This window comes from Littorina saxatilis, linkage group LG8 (genome assembly GCF_037325665.1).
Source record: "Littorina saxatilis isolate snail1 linkage group LG8, US_GU_Lsax_2.0, whole genome shotgun sequence".
Lineage (NCBI taxonomy): Eukaryota > Metazoa > Mollusca > Gastropoda > Littorinimorpha > Littorinidae > Littorina > Littorina saxatilis.
The window spans coordinates 53,363,590-53,383,171 of NC_090252.1; the positions used below are offsets into that span (position 1 = coordinate 53,363,590).

Here is a 19,582-nt window from a genome sequence, read left to right on the forward strand (position 1 = left end):
CTTGTCTGTCTACCTGTCTGTCTGTTATGCCCTGCTACTTGTCTGTCTACTTGTCTGTCTGTTATGCCATGTTGCATGTATGTCTTTCTGTCTGCGTCCGTGAGTTTGAGAGAGAGAGAGAGAGAGAGAGAGAGAGAGAGAGAGAGAGAGAGAGAGAGAGAGAGAGAGAGAGAGAGAGAGAGAGAGAGAGAGAGAGAAGAGAGGGAGAGGTTGAACTTGCTAATATTAACGATAATGTACTTGCTAACATTAGTAATAATGACAGAACAATGAATTTTAAAAAAAAATACATGAATGATTACACATACGTGCGAAATTGATTAATTAGATGAATTCTTCTTATACTGTTTGCCTGTTTTAGATCTACATGTTGGTCCAAAAAAAGCGCCCTATTTTCTTTTTGATCTCATTTTTGACTGCGAAGAGAGATTTTGACAATTTCTTCTCCAAACACACAAATAGCACAATGATGGCAAATTATGTCTTGCAAATTTGGTAGAAATTAGTTTGTCCTTAGTTGATAATATGCTCTATCCAGTCTCCTCTTCGTAGAAGAACTGCTTCAACACGAACGTTGAAATTGTCCATGACTCGTCCAATCATGTCAACTGTCAGCTGGTATGCGCCTGATTTCCCTTCTGATGTCGTCCCACAGAGCTGCCAGGGTTTGGGGATTGATGGCGTATATTCTGTTCTGGGTAACCCCACATAAAGTAGTCGGGTGGGTTGAGATCAGGGGAGTAGGGTGGCCAAGGGAAGTCAGTGCGTCGTAAACTGAACCTATCGCCACGGAAGAGGAGGCTGCATGATAGAGAATAAGTGGATAATGTGTTGCTGTAAGTTTATTGTTACGTTATTTTGTTAGAATGTATGTGTATTTGGTGTTTAGATAGTATGGTTTAATTCATATTTAATATGTAAAGCGCGGAGACCATAGTTCACTGTGGTTTGCGCTACATAAGCTGTCATTATTAGTATTATTTTATTATTACATTATAAACTGCTAAAGACAAACCGATTTCTACCAAATTTGCAAGTCATAATTTGCCATCATTGTGCTATTGTTAGGTGAAGACATTTTCCAAATCTCTCTTTGCAGCAAAAATTAGACCAAAAAGGATATAGGGCGCTCTTTTGGAACACCCTGTATATGTGTTATGTGATGGTGGTGGTTTTTGTTGTTGGTGTTGGTTTTTGTTGTTGGTGTTTTTTACATTTAGTCAAGTTTTGACTAAATGTTTTAACATAGAGGGGGAATCGAGACGAGGGTCGTGGTGTATGTATGTGTGTGTGTGTGTGTGTGTGTGTGTCTGTCTGTCTGTCTGTCTGTCTGTGCGTGTGTGTGTGTAGAGCGATTCAGACCAAACTACTGAACCGATCTTTATGAAATTTGACATGAGAGTTCCTGGGAATGATATCCCCGGACATTGTTTTCTTTTTTTCGACAAATAATTTTGATGACGTCATATCCGGCTTTTTGTAAAAGTTGAGGCGGCACTGTCACACCCTTATTTTTCAATCAAATTAATTGACTTTTTTGTAAAGCAATCTTCGACAAAGGCCGGACTTCGGTACTGCATTTCAGCTTGGTGGCTTACAAATTAATTAATGACTTTGGTCCTTAAAAATCTGAAAATTGTAATACATTTTTTGTTTTATGTAAAACGATTCAAATTTACGTTCATCTTATTCTACATCATTTCCTGATTCCAAAAACATATACATATGCTATATTTGGATTAAAAACAATCTCTGAAAATAAAAAAAATATAAACATTATGATCAAAATTAAATGTCCGAAATCGATTTAAAAACAATTTCATCTTATTCCTTGTCGGTTCCTGATTCCAAAAACATATGTGACCCTCCACCACGGAATGAGTCGCATGTCACCTTTGCATGATTTTCATATTTTTACATTTTCCTAAAGAGTTTTGTATGCTCTATCCAGTGGTGAATACCGTTTTAGAAAAGAGGGAAAACTGTTTGAGTTATACGCCTGTGACTAAGGTGACCCTCACACTGTTACCAGACACTCCCCGGACTGATATTAAGCCTAGCGCAGAACCGCGCGAGGTGACATGCGACTCATTTCGTGGTGGAGGGTCACATATAGATATATGTTTGGATTAAAAACACGCTCAGAAAGTTAAAACGAAGAGAGGTACAGAAAAGTGTGCTATGCAGCACAGCGAAACCACTACCGCGCTGAACAGGCTCGTCAGTTTCACTCCGTTATGCACAAGCGGCGGACTACGGGGTCATTGTGAAAAAATGCAGTGCGTTAAGTTTCATTCTGTGAGTTCCACAGCTTGACTAAATGTAGTAATTTCGCCTTACACGACTTGTTTTTGTTGCTCTTGTTTTTGATTCACCTGAGTAATCGGTGAGTCTTAGTACTGATCAGCATGCAGTGTCCGTCCGTGTGTCCAAGGATCACAGCGGGGTCATGTCCATTCATAAAAACCTAACGTTGACGTTATCACAGATGTTTTGAAGCTAAACCTTTGAAACTGTGCACACTTCCAGCGTTTAATAATCTCACAGCTTGACCTAAGTTTGATTGAGGCGGTCCTTGATTTAGCCCGAAGTCGACTTCGCAACGACTTCGCGAAGTCTGTTTACCGAAAACTCAGTACTAAAGCTCCGTGCGGCCAGCTTCGCGAAGTCTGTTTACCGAAAACTCAGTACTAAAGTTCCGTGCGGCCAGCTTCGCGAAGTCTGTTTACCGAAAACTCAGTACTAAAGTTCCGTGCGGCCAGCTTCGCGAAGTCTGTTTACCGAAAACTCAGTACTAAAGTTCCGTGCGGCCAGCTTCGCGAAGTCTGTTTACCGAAAACTCAGTACTAAAGTTCCGTGCGGCCAGCTTCGCGAGGTATACTTCGCGTAGTCGACTTCGTCCAATTAAGGACTGGGTGGCCGAGTGGTAACGCACTTGCGCTCGGAAGCGAGAGGTTGCGAGTTCGACCCTGGGTCAGGGCGTTAGCAATTGTCTCCCCCCTTTCCTAACCTAGGTGGTGGGTTCAAGTGCTAGTCTTTCGGATGAGACGAAAAACCGAGGTCCCTTCGTGTACACTACATTGGGGTGTGCACGTTAAAGATCCCACGATTGACAAAAGGGTCTTTCCTGGCAAAATTGTATAGGCATAGATAAAAATGTCCACCAAAATACCCGTGTGACTTGGAATAATAGGCCGTGAAAAGTAGGATATGCGCCGAAATGGCTGCGATCTGCTGGCCGATGTGAATGCGTGATGTATTGTGTAAAAAAAATTCCATCTCACACGGCATAAATAAATCCCTGCGCCTTGAATATGTGCGCGATATAAATTGCATAAAAAAAATAAATGAATAAATAAATCCCTGCGCTTAGAACTGTACCCACGGAATACGCGCGATATAAGCCTCATATTGATTGATTGATTGATAACCCTCGTCACATTTTTGGGTCACAATGGGGCGATGTTTGATGAATAAAAAACTTAACGTTCATGTTATTCAATGCGTTTTTGAAGCTATTAACAGCTATTGTGTTTTCAGCGTAGCAATAGGGTCCGATATTTAGACGAGACAAGTATAATGCTGACGAGTTGAAGACGAGTCGCATTATACTTGTTCGAGTCTAAATATCGGACCGTATTGCTACGATGAAAACACAATAGCGTTTATATAGCTATTCTGACATTAAAATTCTGTGTTAAAATCATGTTTTGTCAGCAACAAGTACCAGAATTTATTGTCCATGTCGTTGATTGCAGACGACGGTTCCCTTTCCGCATGAAGCCACGGAAATAACCGAACATTGAAAAACCCTGGGACATGTATTGCGGAGAAAACTCGAGATAACCGGATGTTTAGCATTACGTCATTATGCTAGGAGTCATATGACGTCATGACGTATCATGCTTGCCTACGTAGATTGTATGTTCGAAAGTCTGACTTCTGTTGGGAATTCGCGTGGTGAAGACTGCGGTAAATCTGTAGATGATAAGAGAACGAGGATTGTCTTAGAAGAAACGACTAAATGTTTCAGACCGGTATCTTCATTTCAACATTGCACTATACGATGGACGTTCTATGTGACAGGAGAGTTTGCTGATTTTGTGTTAAACATTGGATAGATCGTCTGCTAGAATGAGAGATAGGTCGCTTCAGATTGCAGCTTCTGGAAATTTGCAAGGTTTGTTGCCTGTCAAAGAACTGGATTTTACACGTAATGTATGTCATGTACAGTAAGCAACAACAAAAACACACACAAAGCACATGGCATCCACTGTCGACAAGTCAGAGAAACAAACCTGGCGAGGCATGCGTGTACTTTATACACGTGGAAGAAACCGGAACCATGCGTCTTTGTTATTGCCGATATGCTTTTGGATATTGTCAAAAATGGCCGACTTCCGTAGCGTTATGCTTTGATGATCGGAAAAGGGATGTTTGAGACCATCCAATCAGAGCCCCCGAATTCCCCCACGTGTCCATCAGAATAGCTATGTATATAGAGCTAGGAAACGCTTCACACTTAAACGCATAATGAAAAAAACCTCTCTCTCTCTTCATTACCATCTTCGCATTTTGAGTAATTAACAAAAACATGTACAACAAAAAGCAAACAATTTATAAGATGTTGAACTTTAAGGCATTTACTTTCACTTTCCATTGCAGGTGCACCAGTAGTGGAAAGCCTGACGCTCGATGGACACAACTATACAATCACAGTCGATGGGGATGACCACATAACACTCAATCTGACCTGCAGAATGTTCGGACGAATACAAGGCCATGTTGCCATAACAAAAGAGAGTAATACATTTGGGAACGTTACTTTCCGTATAAATGAAATGCATTATCAGAGGCTGGGGACTTGGACCTACGAGGCCGTGTTGACCTTGTCGAACGTCACGTGTGACGACATGGGGAGGTACACCTGTTCAGTCGGCAAGGGGATTGGTGGCACCGACTCGAAAAGCATTCAGCTGAATGTGGCATGTAAGGAATTATTTCTACATTGTTTGAATGAGCACCGGACATTGCTTCATACAAGTGTCCCTATCCGTTGAATATTAAAATGTTGTTTGCGGAACCATTTATTTTCGTAGAAGTTTAAAAAAAAAAGGAAAAAATAGGCGTGTAGCCGTCTTGTTTTTTTTTCTTCTTTTAGATAGATAGATAGATAGATAGATAATTTATTGCCAAGTGTACAATACATGAATGAACATAAAAAATACACGAGGAAAGCAGCTTGCTGTGTGATAAAAACAAAAATAAATAGCATTCATACATCACTGGCGCATAGCATCATACATACATGGGTAAGACAATTTGGTATCACAGTAACTAATACGTACACTATACAGACATGGTGAGAACTATGAAACTCTAAGAGCTATCGGAACCCCTAGGACCCCCCCACCACTCCCCCCCCTCTCCGACCCCTGTTCCCGCACTGGTAACATACATCCCTCCCCCCCTCCCCTCCCCCCGCCGTCCCACAATAAAAGTACGCAGAATAAGATAGGGTCCCCCCCCCCCCACTATCAACTGCTGTAAGAACTGAACATGTTCCATACTGATAAAATGTACCTCTAAAACAGCACATACAAATAAACTCTTCCAACGCATCACAGTGGTTAAAAAACGACTAAAACTACTAAAACATACTAGATGTGTATTCCGGTAATATAACCAGCTGCTAAAACATAGTCTGGCTTTTTGACGCCCTTGAAGGGTTTGATGACCTTCCGAAATAACCCCAGTTTGGTCGGCCCTCGTAAAATGTTAGGGTCGCAGCATGATCATAATTCGATTCATAAAAACCTTAACGTTGAAGATTTCTTAGATTTTTTTTCTGATAGGTGTGACCTGGAGTTTGAATATGACGTCATTTCAGTTTTCATCATCCCAGATCTTTTCCTGTTCCAATCAGCGCTATTTCCCAGTACTGTGTTCTGCGAGTGTTGTGACTGACGAGGTGTGTTGAGAAAAGTATTGAAGCAGCGAAATACGAACAGAAAAAAAGCGTACAGGAAATAAGTTTATGTTTCAAGACTTTGTAAACAAAGAATTCTCCCTTTGAAGAAAAAGATGTACGCTTGTTGGTGGGGAGATGCTACAGCTTACACGTCAAAATGCAAGTCGCATGGGACAAGCTTGTCTTCTTCTTCTTCTTTGTCCATGGGCTAGAGACTCCCACGTTCACTCATGTTTTTAGCACTAGTGGATTTTTACGTGTATGACCGTTTTTACCCCGCCATTCAGGCAGCATACGCCGATTACGGGGGAGGCATGCTGGGTAATTTCGTGTTTCTATAACCCATCGAACTCTGACATGGATTACAGGGTCTTTTCCCTTCGCACTTGGTCTTGTGCTTGCGTGTACACACGAAGGGGGTTAAGTCACTAGCGGGTCTGCACTTAAGATGACCTGGGAGATCGGAAAAATTTCCACTCTTAGCCCACCAGGATTCGAACTCACGACCTCCCGATTAGGAGGCCGACGTCTTACCACCACGCCACTGCGCCCGTCAGGGACAAGCTTGTTGTTCTCATGTTCTTTCCTTTGAATCACCGTACATGTGCACGTAGCCACCTTTAGAGCGTTGCTTCGTCAAGTAACTTAAAACAAAACGCCTTTGGATACAACTTCGCTAAAGAATTGGATCGTTTGGTCTGTAACTGCACCCCCCCCCCCTCCAAATGCTAACACACATTCCTAAAGCTTGCTGGAAGTGTCATATTTTTGTCATTGGCTTAGAGAAACAAATAAAAACTGTTATAGCTCTCCCGTCCGCGTCGGCTTCTTTTTTCCGCCACACCTAACATTGACCGTTATTTCTTATGACGCAGCAGTACTTGTATCTTTTGATTACCTTCAGGAACGACACAGATATGGCAGTTTTTTTGGTCAAATTTCAAGTTCACGGTATGAACATGTTTGCTGGAGAAGATATATCACTTACTGCTGTGTCGCAACAACAAAAATAACGGCTTTTTCTTTTTCGGGGGGGGGGGGGGGGGGGGTGGTCGGTCGGAGTGCAAGGACAATTAATTGTTGTTCTTCCAAACTCATGAAAACAATATGACACCTCCAGCCAGATTTCGGGTTTTGTGCAGTTTTTTTCTGTTGTGTGCATATCAATTTTGCTGTTCCGGAGCAAACGATCCCAATTTCTTTCCCAGTTTGTATTCAAAGGCCTTTTTTTTTCGTTTCCTAACAGGTCTAAAAATGCCTACGAATATCGACGGTATTGCAAAGAAAGAATAACAACAAACAATCTAATCAACGCGACTTGCGTTTTTACTTTATTGCTACAAAATAAGATTTCCATTCCTTCAAAGCAAACGAAACGCAGACATCTTTATTTTCTTTCAAGGGAGGATTCGTTTTTCAGAAAGTCTCGCAAGATTCAAAAATCCTTCTTTACACTTCCTTTTATTTCAGATTCAGCATCATTGCTGCAATTAATGAAATGACGATGCTTTTCTCAACACATCTGGTCCCTCGAAACGCACACAGAACACAGTGATGGAAAATCAAACTGACAGAAATACAAAACGATCTGGGATGACAAAAGATGACCTGACGTCATATTCAAGCTCGGAGTTAAAGGTTGAAACATTTCACGTACAAATTTAGTATTGCTGTCAAGCGAAAATCTGTCTGCAACGAAAGTCTCCGTTGACAAATGTACTGCAAAACATTATACACAAACATACTGATTCAAGTTATCTGTTTCATTTATTTTTGCTTAATGCTATTGCGAGTGTGTTCCATAAGGTTGGTTTTGCTGTTCAATTGAAAGATGTCATCGTTCTGTAAACCTCATGTGAGGCGGAGTATAGGGCTTAACGGTATGTCGAAACGTCATTAATATAAAAGCTTTAGTGTATTTTTTGACGATTGTCAGATGAAGTCACAGTTTGCAGGTTGAACCTATGAATCTATCCGACCTTCGATCAAAGTTGTTGCCTACTAGATTTGCTGACTAGAATTTAACAAGAGACAAAGAAGAGAAATGACGATTTTGTCAGCTCAGAATATATTGGCGTCAAGTTGGCTGCAAGTGGGTCAACAGGGGAATTATTATGGGTTTTGTGTTGTTGTTTTCTCACTCTTTTCTTATCTCAAAATGTTGACAGTGTTGAGAATGAGACTGAGTGGGCGAGGGGTAAGTTTGTTTCAGATCGAGTTTGGATTTAAAAAAAAAAAGGAAATCAACATTCTCTTAAGCATTATTCTATGACGCCAGAACTGCAACACTAATTGTGACCCTTCACCACGAAATGAGTCGGATGTCACCTCACGCGGTTCTGCGTTAGGCCTAATATATACTCATAGGAAAAAGTTAGGGACCACTTACGCAAACAAACACAGCTTCCAAACCACCAAACAAAATTGTATCAAATGTGTAACATGTTTAATTCATTATCTCTGCGATCCTTTTCCAAACTATGGTGACATTTCAGTCACGCATTACGTGTCAACAAACTCTGAAACAACATGGGGGTCGAAAACACAATTTGCAAGTTCCGAACAGTTCAGTAATGTGTGTGTCCGCCGCGTTTTGCGATGCCTTCTGCAGTCCTGTTTCGCATCGAGTTTACCAGCTTCCTGCAGAAGGCCTGAGGAATGGCCTGCCATTCGATTTGCAGGAACTGAAGCAGTTGCTGCAGGTTCCTTGGGGTGGGTGGTTGTTCCTCACTCGCCTGTCCAGCTCATCCCACATGTGCTCGATTGGGTTGAAATCAGGGCTGCAGGCCGGCCAGTTCATCCTGGTGACACCAGCCTGCTGGATGAAGTTGTTGACCAGCCTCGCTCTGTGAGGTGTCGCGTTATCGTCCTGGAACACAGCCTGCGCACCAATCTGGTGTAGAGCCGGTAGAACCAAAGGGGCGACAATCTCATCTCTGTGGCGCTGGCCCGTCAGGTTGCCAACAATGTGGTAGAGGGGGGTTCTGTGTTGAAAACTGAAGGCCCCCCACACCATGATGGAGCCCCCGCCGAAGACCACCCTCTCCTGCATCAGACCGTTGTTGTACCGCTCACCCTGACGCCTCCACACACGAGCCCGACCGTCATGATGGTGCAGATTAATGCGGGACTCATCGCTGAACAGCACATCGGCCCAGTGCTGGCGTGTCCACTTCGCATGGTTGTGACAGAACGCCAAACGAGCCTGTCGATGAGCTGCTGTCAGTCGTGGGCGTACAGCTGGACGACGTGATCGCAGGCCAACGTCGTGCAGGCGTTTGCGGATGGTTTTCGTGCTGACGTTGGTGTTTGTTGCCACCCTCAGCTGGCCCCTGATGATGTTTGCAGTGGTGCCTCGATGAGCTGCTGCAGAGCTTGTCTTCTGATGAAGCGATCTTGACGCTGTGTTGTCTTCTTAGGCCGTCCTGACCTGGGCCTCTCCAGAACGATGTTGGTGGCCTGGAACTTCTGATGAAAAACGGTGTATTTGAACGTAGCTCCTGCCCATAACTTACTTACTTACTGCCTTTCACGCCTGGTGGCGTGTAGGGCAGCGTCCTGCCCATAAGTGGTACTTCAAATCTAGGTTAAAATGATAATCTCTTTGATAATGTGAAAATCGTTTCCAGGGGAAAGTCCTGGACTTGCCCCACTTAAGAAGCCTAAACAGAATATAGTGATTCTTAAGGATGTACATGTCTTTGAATGTCTGTCAGGCTGTGAGGACGGGACGTACGGTGCACGCTGCCAGGAATCATGTGGGCATTGTGCCGATGACCAGACCTGCAACGCTAGCACTGGACATTGTCTGGCCTGTACGGGCGGCTGGCTGCCTCCATTGTGCAACCAAGGTACACAGATATAGGCTGCATACACAATAATTAAATGTCTCTTTGTGGACTTACACCATTGTACAGAGTTGGTTAAACTGTAAGCTTACAAATCGTCACGCTCATAAGAATTGCCTATGTCATTTTTGTATGTTTTAGGGAAAAACGCAAACAACTTTCTTTGGTTTCTGAACAATCTGCCTATCTCATTTTAGTTATAATTTGCAAAATGCCTATCTCGAGCTGTTACCACGGGATGAACGTGAGATAAAGAGCTGACAGCAACATTTTCAATCAGCAAAACTGCATAACAACCCACAAAGAGCTTTTGCATACTGTCACACTATCAAAACAAATCTTCCGGTATCATACAGAAATAAATGCCTAACTCAAGAAACGAGACCGGCAGTTTTGCTTACGTTACCGTGGCAATGGTTTCCGTTGGTCTGAGAGTGTGTACTCTCTAACACATGATAGGTACCCTTCCAGTAGCTTCCCTTGTAGTTTCACAACAGAAATGCCTAACACTGAGATAGGTATTTTTTTTATGAGCGTGACGAAATGTGGGGACATCTGTACGTTGCCGTAATTGATGTTTGACAAAAGGATTCAACAAGGGTTTTTTAATCTAACCTTTTATTTTTGACTCACCTGAGTAATTGGTGAGTATTAGGATTCATATTTGTCCATCTGTATGTCGGGCCCGTCCGTCCGTGAACAAAAATCTTTGCGTTGAAGTTATTTCGGACTTTTTTCAAGGTAGACCTCTGAAACTTTGCACAATTTTAGGGTTTGGTGATCTCACGAAGTATCCCCAGTTTCGTTGACCCTTGTTATATGTTGGGGTCACAGCGGGGACATGTTCGTTTCATAAAAATAACTTATCGTTGTGATTATCTCGAATGATTTTGAAACTAGAGCTTTGAATCCGTGCACACTTCTAGGGTTTGATAACCCCCCCCCCCCCCCCCCCGACTTGACTAGAGTTTGATTGACCCTTGTCAAATGTTGGGGTCACAGGGGGTCCTGTTTTGTTCATAATAACCTAACATTAACCTTATTTCAGGCGTTTTTTTAAGCTAGAGCTTTGACATTTTGCACACTTAAAGGGTTTGATAATCTCTCAACATGACCTTAATATTAGTTTGGTTAACCCCCGGCACATGTTATGGTCACAGCTAACCCTAACCCTAACGTTGCTATTTTCTACGTTATTTTGGGAGCAAAAGCCTCTAACTTTCTCACAATTGTTGGTGTTCATAATCAGAGAGACATGACCAAAATGTTACTTGTTTTTCATCAGATTTCAGTCACAGCATGAACATGTTTACTGGAGAAGATCCAAAAACAAAAAGATTGGCAACGTTCCAAGATTCAGAATAAAAAGACAAGAAAGGTAAGTTGTTGGAACGTTGCTATTGACAACAATAGGTTACAATCAAAAAGGTGTATGACAAAATGAGTGACGTAGACAGAGAATGCCGTCAAGGTCCAAAGAATGTTCCCTAGGCAGAGAGAGAGAGAGAGAGAGAGAGTGTGTGTGTACGCGCGTACTCTCTCTCTCTCTCTCTCTCTCTCTCTCTCTCTCTCTCTCTCTCTCTCTCTCTCTCTCTCTCTCTCTCTCTCTCTCTCTCTCTCTGGGATTATCACATACAAAATAGTGATAGATTTGCTGTTTATCGGACATTTTGTTCTGTACATGACATTAAACCCTATCTTTTGTTGAATATGGATAGACATCTAAAGTTTATTATGACTGGGTTTCGATTAGGTATTTCAGAAATTGCTGTGCATTCTAACCGATATAAAAAAACATAATGCCGATCAGTTGATGTGTCCCCTTTGTAAAGAAAAGCAAGAAGATGAAGTCCATTTTGTTTTTTTTGTTGTCCATACTTAAACAGATTAAGAGAAACAATTATCCCATTTAAATATTATAAAACCCCAAGCACTTTTAGACTTAGCCTGCTCCTGGCCTCACCTCAATAAACTGTTATCAGAAATGTATCCTTGTATTTGTATAAAGCCTTGAAATTAAGAGATGTTGTAACCTCGTAGTTAAAGACCGTGTAATATATGTTTTATTCTGTAGTGTTGTGCGATTATTATGTTGTACCTTTTCTGCACCTGATGAGTTATATTATTTGCAACGTGAACCGTTTGTTCACACTCATTCATAAGGGGCTATGGCCTATTGAATAAATTATCTGCGTCTGCGTCTCTCTCTCTCTCTCTCTCTCTCTCTCTCTCTCTCTCTCTCTCTCTCTCTCTCTCTCTCTCTCTCTCTCTCTCTCTCTCTCTCTCTCTCTGCGATGTTCTATTTACCTACGGAACATTCTTTTGACGCTGACGTAATTCCCTGTCTACGTCACTCATTTCGTCATACATTCATTCATTCGCTTGGTTATCTGGCGACCGGGCGAACATTTCATCAAGATAAGTTGTGTGTGACTATTTGTTTGTCTGTTCACTTAAAGACCGTTGGGTCGATATATTTGTGATTGTAAAGTATTTTTTGTCAATAACAACGTTCCAACAACTTGCCTTCCTTGTTTGTTGGTTACTGAAGAAGATTTTCACCCCTGAGATATTCACTGAGCTATCAAGACAATAAGTCTTGAGGTCATCAAGCTTAATGATGTCATTGTTTGATTCGGTCACAGCCTTTGCTAGACTATTGGTGATGACATCATGTTATGATGTCATAGTGTCAGAAATGAGGTCAGCAAGTGTCTGATTATACAAATTTTGTCTGGGCTAGCCAAATATCAAGTTGGACAAGAACATTTAGTAATTATTATGATTTGTTTTAAAACAAAATATGTATCTTCACAATAGTGTGGACGTTGAGTATATCAGGCTAGTTAGTGATGGTGGTAGCAAGGAGCTTTGGGGTTGTGCGACATGACCCCACACAACCCCAAACCTCCTTTTTTTAAGAGGGGGGGGGGGCGGGGTCATCATAGGTAGTGGAATCCTCCTTTTAAGACCTACAAAACCTTGAGAAAATGTCTGTCAGGCTGTGACTACGGGACGTACGGTGCACACTGCCAGGAATCATGCGGGCATTGTGCCGATGACCAGACCTGCAACGCTAGCACTGGACATTGTCTGGCCTGTCTGGACGGCTGGCTGCCTCCATTGTGCAGCGAAGGTACACATATCTAGGCTACTTACACAGTAATTATATGAATTATATGTCTCTGTGTGGACTTACTCCATTTGATGATCTTTGTTTACCACTTCAACATAAAACTACAATGTACAGAGTGTGTTAAGCCGTAAGCTTGAACATGTGAGGAAATGTGTACGCTGCCGTGATTAATACAGGGCTCCCCACAGTGCGCGTCCCTGCGCCGAATCACGTACTATGGGTAACGAAGGCGAGTCGTGTGTAAACATTAGCTTTTCTTGTTTGCATTAAATGTGATGGTCAAGTCAAACAGTTAATTGTGAAGGAAAAACTGCCGTATAATAGCATGCGTGGTTTAGATTAGCAGACTAAATGCTAACCTATGGCCGTATATCCTACGATGTTTGATTTGAAGATAGCAAATTGGTGTCAACAATCTGACACGGTTTGGAAGAAGAGCTGCTTTCATGCCTTTCTATAATTTCACGTGTGTACAAGAGCATTGCACTTAACTTTCTAGTCTTGTCACGGCCTGTTTATCATGTACATGCCTTTATTATTGTTCCTTCCAGAGGCCCCAGAAGATAAAACCCTCTCCGAAAACGAGAAGATCGCCATTGGTGTGGGTGTTGGTGTTCCCACTTCCGCGGCAGTCTTAGCCTCGCTATACCAGGTGATACAGTTTTTGAGCAACTTGGGATGGATGCCTTTCATTTCTTTCGGCAAAGCGAAAGCTTACCAGAAGGAGGAAACGGAGGAAGGAGGGACGGAGGAAGGGAGGACGGAGGAGGGGGGAAAGGAGGAGGAAGAAGGCGAGGTGGCAAACGATGAAACTGAGCGCTCTATCGATGCAATTCCAGACGAGATTTACGAAGCAGAAAATGAAACCGCAGAGATTAACACAAAACAGAAGTTCACAAAACAATATTTCACCACTGCACGCTGGCTAGAGGACCCCTACGGAGATTCAAAGCCTGCCTCCTGGCACGATTTCTACAGCCATGATGTTGACATGAATAAGGGAACGCAAAGAAGCAGCGAGTTCACATTAAACCCGGAGGAGTTGGTGGGAAGTGAAACTGAAGATACTGAGAAGGAAGACGATAGGTAAAACCCGACAGGACTCGAACATGCCGCTTCATCAAAGCAGTGCACAGTACGAAGAGCAGGACCATTTTATTAAGCTGCTGGGCGTTTCTGAAGCAAGGCAGAGAATGTCCAGTGTAGGGTAAGATGGTCATTCCCATGACAGAACTAGTGAGAGTTCAGAGAAGCCAGAACAACACGAGCAGACAACTGGAAACACACAAACAAAATGCTGGCAACTCTGACCAGAATGTCCTGAAAGGCAAAGGTAGCCATACATTGGGTGTCTTTCCATACCCATCGCAGAACTAGTCAGACCTCAGGGCACTCAGAGCAATCATAACATGCAAAGTGATAAATCACGTGGCATCAGTAGAGGTAAAACTGATCATTCTCTGAAAAGTATGCATAACCGTCAGTACTTGTAAAAGGTATAGCGATCAGAAGGGTCTACAATACTGAAGAGTTTGAGTAACGCAGTCGTTTCACCTTTCACACTCATTTACCACCGGAACCAGATTGCACTTCCTTTTTCGAATACGTTTAACATCATGTTACATACGTATTGTATAACGGTTAACAATTGAAAGGACAAGTCCAGATTCTGGGACATGTTGCAGTTATTCCCTCTAATGTACGTTATGTGAGATGTTAGTTATATCACGTTGGGAGAGAGAGTCGAGAGAGAGACAGAGACAGACATACGGACGGACGGACGGACGGACGGACGGACGGACGGCCGGCGGACAGACTTACAGACAGAGATGGAATAAGACACCGAGAGATAGAAAGAAGTGGAGAGGCAGAAAGAAAGAGATATCAATGGAGAGAGCGCAAAGAGGCGGAGGAGGGGCACATAATTATGTCGGATAATACATTCAATATCGAGGTCGTTTACATAAAACCACGTTCAGCATTTAAACTCTTACAATTAACAACGAAAATAGTTTACCACACACACACACACACACACACACATACAAACATACACACTAATACACACAGACACACGCACACACAGACACACGCACACACACACTAATACACACACACACACACACACACACACACACACACACACACACACGCACACACATCTGTAACCATACATGTAACACAAGCACATTATCAATACGCTTAAAAGGCATTTTACTGCACACAAACAAAAAAGACAACGCTTATATGAACACATTGGTAAAACCAGTAACATATAGAGTAAACCGCAGGCGTATAGCAAAACAATAATAATCTCTCTCTATTTATCTTTCTGTTCCTCTCCCCTCTCTCTATCCTTCCTCAACTCTCCAGCCAACCCCTGTCTCTTACTCTATCTTTCTCCCCCCCCCCCACCCCTCTCTCTAACAGATACAGATACCCACAATTGCACACACACACACACACACACACACACACACACACACACACACACACACACACACACACACACACACTGCCGCCTCTCTCTCTGACAGATACATACTGGGTGGCCGAGTGGTAACGCACTTGCGCTCGGAATCGAGAGGTTGCGTGTTCGACTCTGGGTCAGGCCGCTATTTTCTCCCCCCCTTTCCTAACCTAGGTGGTGGGTTCAAGTGCTAGTCTTTCGGATGAGACGAAAAACCGAGGTCCCTTCGTGTACACTATATTGGGTGTGCACGTTAAAGATCCCACGATTGACAAAAGGGTCTTTCCTGGCAAAATTGTATAGGCATAGATAAAAATGTCCATCAAAATACCCGTGTGACTTGGAATAAAGGCCGTGAAAGGTAAAGTTTCGCCTAACAGGCTTGAGGTTTGCTTGTCGATGTGAATGCGTTATATATTGTGTGTAAAAAAATGTTTGTTTGTCTGTCTGTCTGTAAAAAATTCCATTTCACACGGCAGAAATTAGTATGTAAAGCGCGGAGAGCACAGTTAATTGTGGTTCGCGCTATATAAGCTCACCATAATAATAATAATAATAATAAGAACATTTATATAGCGCTAAATCAAAAACTTTCGTTAAAAAGGCTTGCTCTAAGCGCTTGACATCTAAACTAAAACGTCATTCACACTCTTTACAATGATGTACAAGAACTTCATGTCACACTCTTTCATTCAGTATAGCACCATTCACACAGTTGTTATTCTGTACAAGACAATAAGTTAGTCTAACATTTAGAATGTTCATAAGATGAAAACAAGAGAAAACCAGACTGATTAAAACAACTGCTTAGTGCTAACAAAGCATGAATCTTAATGATAACGTAATACATGTTTAACTGTTAAGACCATAATAATAATAATACATATACTCACGCTTGTGCGCACACACACACACACACACACACACACACACACACACACACACCCTGTTTCTACCTACACTGTTGCACCATTTAATCAGTGTTTCATATTTCTAATAGACCCGATGTCATTTGGAGTATAGTACCCAATATTGACGGACTGTGTTATGATATCTTCTGCTATGGTCTGTTGAGACAGTGATATCAAAATCAAGACCGGAGGTCGAGATTTTGATATCACTGTCGAAACAGACCAATAGCAGAAGATATCATCACACAGTCAGTCAATGTTAGATATATTGCTAATTTTCTGGACATTTTGTATTTACTGTAAAGAAATTACAAAAGTATTTGTCTCAGTTTTGGCTGTTCCATATTCCTCCCTCTGATTATTATTTCTTTTTGTTCACTCTTTTCTTGTACTTTTCAGTATTTTAAAATGTTTTTCCTTTCAAAAAGTCTTTAGTCACTTGCTCAACTAAATTCTGGGATAATTACATTTTCATATATATTTGTTTGTTTTTAAATGTAGGTGTTTTTGTTTTTGAAGTGGGGAAGCAATAAAGAGGTCGTCGATATCAAAACTGATATCGACGGAAATGTCGTCGATATCACTTTTGCACTGAGCTCAGTTTTGCCCAATTGACCAATGGAAATCCACGTAACATATGAAATAGCCATTTTGTTGGTTATCGTTAGATTTGACTGTGATATCGACATGTATCAGTCCCACTGGCGAGAAAACTGAAATCATATGATATCGAGAAGTGAGCCGGGATCTGATATGATTCAGCTTTTCGAGACATTGGGACCGATACATGTGGATATCACAGTCAAATCTAATGATAACGATTTTATCGCATTCGACTTCAGAACAGTAAACCCAAGTCTAAGAAATCGGTCAAAAGCAAGGTAGGCTGTTGCCATGTTGGGAACGTTGGTTTGTTTTTTCCTGCTTTCGCAACTTTGCTGCTATAACTATTATTTTATAATTACTCTTTCGTTTTCTGAGACGAAAAAAAAAATGCACTTAAAAACAAGAAAGACAAAAATATTGTGGAGACATCACAAAAAAAGGTTCAACGGGAAAACATAAAACAGCCTTCGCGGTTACGTGTTGACTTTAAGACATCAAAGGCTTTAATTTGGCAATTCTGAACGATTGCAGGAACTGACGTGCGCCGGGCAGTATATCAGTGAAGTCCTCTGGCTCATTTTTTGTGTATAACACAGCTTCCAGCTCTTCGTTGGCATCGACGAACTGCTTGCAGTGTTGATAATTTGTTTCGATTCGCCCACAGCAGACAACACAACATTCCATCTTACCCTTTCAAGATGGTGTCTTTGAAAAGAATCGTGACTGTTTTGAAGCTGTTGAAGGTTTTTTGATTGAAGTTGCATGGCTACGACAAAGAGGGATAGGACAGTGGTTCAGGTTGGCGTGAATTAAACGGTTAAATCGGCTGCTCATTTCCAGCCTTTTGGTTTAAACAGAACTTTATTCAATTTTAATCATGACAAGAACAATGCATGGATGATTACATACTCAAGCATATAATGCTTATTTTAAGCAATCATAATAATTACAAAACAAGGGTCAGCCTTTTTGTGAGTGATGTGTGCTGATACACTGCAAGATGATTCGCAGGTTCAGCGCTTCCAAGATCAGTTATGTTTACGGCTGTTCCAATCGCCACCCTCGGTAAGATTAAAACATTCAATTCTACTCATTCTCTGTTAAGAGCTGGGTGGGAATATATTCATTACACAGCTTAATCTTTCTGATGCAATTACTTTACTTTTATAAATGTGTGCTTTAAAAGAATAAGAGACTAGTGTTTCCTTCAGGTGAAAAACTTTTTCTTCAAAATTACATTGGAAAACTACTTCCTGCGCGATATCAAATTCACTAGGAACTTCCTGCGCGATATCAATTGATATACAGTTCCCAGTTGGCCAATGACAACAGCTCTTTTTGTCATGTGATCAGTACACATGTCTCGGTGCTTGGTATATGGAAGCTGCTAGGCAACCTGTCGAAAGAAGGCTTAACGTATGTGTATTTGCTTTTACAGCCTGAAATGTTGTGTAATAGTGTGAGCAATCATGAGGGAAATCGTTACTTGCCTCCCATTACGGGGTTAAACTTCAGTAGCCTTTTCTAACAGAGTGGACCATAAGTATCCAATAAAAAATTGACCAAAACATTATAGGATCCCCTGGAAAGAACTATTAGTAGCCCATAAAGAAGTGACCCCAATATTTGGCTCCCCTTATGGAGAGAACCATTACTAGCCTATAAAGGAGTGACCCAATAGTAGCCTCCCCTTGCTAGGTGAACCGTTAGCAGCCTATACTTTTGGAGTAAAACCTCGGTCACCTATGAAAGGGGTGACCAATGGGAGCCTTTTGCCGGGCTCCATTAACAGAGTGAACACGTGTCAAGGTCTCCCATATGTGTATTTTAATAATGTTAAGCTCCTACCAAGTACCAAGGCAAGCAATGTATAGGTACAATCAGCCATCCAATACAAAAGCAAAATACACATAACATGCCTCATAATCATTATACAATCACCGATTTCGTTGAAATGAGTTTAGACTCTGCTCACAACAATATTCCCTAACGTTAAAATCAGTGTGACTATGAAGCAGAGAAATATAAATGTATAATAAATAGCACATTACATAAAGGGATGTATCATATGTACAGAGAAAGAAAACATATATACAGAGCGAGCATTGTGTATGTTCAAGATATGGTACAGACTGAGTACTGACTGCAACAAAGATAATCAGCATTCCTGTACAGATTTTTGTAGAAAGGGTACATTCCCTGTAAATGTATGACGTTCACCATGATTATAATAAACGAGGGCAAACCGTTCCTGCACAGCATAACGAACTTCAGAACTTCCTAGTCATTCTAACACCATCACATACATGCCTTGCGCGTCCATATACCTCAAAACAGACAAATGTATTGCTTAATTGGCAACTCTGTGTTGCCCCAGTTCACCATTTCGTTATAAAGCAGGCCTGAAAGTGGCGAGTATTTTACTCGGCGAGTATGCGACTTCTGTCTTGTGTGTGGCGCACGTTATATGTCAAAGCAGCACCGCCATGATATGGCCCTTCGTGGTCGGCTGAGCGTTAAGCAAACAAACAAACTCGGCGAGTACACCGTTTGTTAGACTTTCAGGGCTGCAAAGTAGATTTACACTGTCCATACAAAGGCAAAGCCAATGTACAATGAAGAATTGGCGATGCAATTGTG

At 41.8% G+C, this 19,582-nt stretch overlaps 1 protein-coding gene across 2 annotated transcripts in view; it reads left to right on the forward strand.

Moving 5' to 3' along the window:
• Nucleotides 1–15,550, forward strand: part of LOC138973836 (low-density lipoprotein receptor-related protein 2-like) — a 29,197-nt gene extending 13,647 nt beyond the window's left edge. For both annotated transcript variants that reach the window (XM_070346546.1, XM_070346547.1), the window contains exons 5-8: nucleotides 4,666–4,989; nucleotides 9,688–9,822; nucleotides 12,821–12,955; nucleotides 13,507–15,550. In XM_070346546.1, coding sequence (XP_070202647.1) covers nucleotides 4,666–4,989; nucleotides 9,688–9,822; nucleotides 12,821–12,955; nucleotides 13,507–14,045 — 1,133 coding nt within the window. In that variant the 3' untranslated portion in view covers nucleotides 14,046–15,550. The remainder of the gene's footprint in view (nucleotides 1–4,665; nucleotides 4,990–9,687; nucleotides 9,823–12,820; nucleotides 12,956–13,506) is intronic.
• Nucleotides 15,551–19,582: the final 4,032 nt, after the last annotated feature.